This window comes from Penaeus monodon, chromosome 25 (assembly GCF_015228065.2).
Source record: "Penaeus monodon isolate SGIC_2016 chromosome 25, NSTDA_Pmon_1, whole genome shotgun sequence".
Lineage (NCBI taxonomy): Eukaryota > Metazoa > Arthropoda > Malacostraca > Decapoda > Penaeidae > Penaeus > Penaeus monodon.
The window spans coordinates 16,009,347-16,009,630 of NC_051410.1; the positions used below are offsets into that span (position 1 = coordinate 16,009,347).

Consider the following 284-nt stretch of genomic DNA (forward strand, 5'->3'; position numbering starts at 1 on the left):
AAACTAAAATTATGGTGGACATGTTTGCCATGCCAAGAAATGTCTCAAACTGATTTCTGTATCATGAGAAACTTACTATGCTTGGGTCTAGACTTGGATTATTAACTATCTGCCACAGGCCTTCATTGAAACCCTTCCTCTTCTGTGGTTTCCCGAACTTCTCTACGTGGGTCGAGTAAGGGAATAGGTCATCTGGTTTCAGCAAAGCCCTGAAATCAAATTTTGGGATATAGTGTACAAGAACTCTTAGAGTATCAATTTTGATTAACATGACTTGATTAACA

At 38.4% G+C, this 284-nt stretch overlaps 1 protein-coding gene across 1 annotated transcript in view; it reads right to left on the bottom strand.

Moving 5' to 3' along the window:
• Positions 1-284, bottom strand: part of LOC119589329 (hepatoma-derived growth factor-related protein 2-like) — a 32,491-nt gene that overhangs the window by 27,462 nt on the left and 4,745 nt on the right. The window contains exon 3 of the mRNA XM_037937948.1: positions 77-209. Coding sequence (XP_037793876.1) covers positions 77-209 — 133 coding nt within the window. The remainder of the gene's footprint in view (positions 1-76; positions 210-284) is intronic.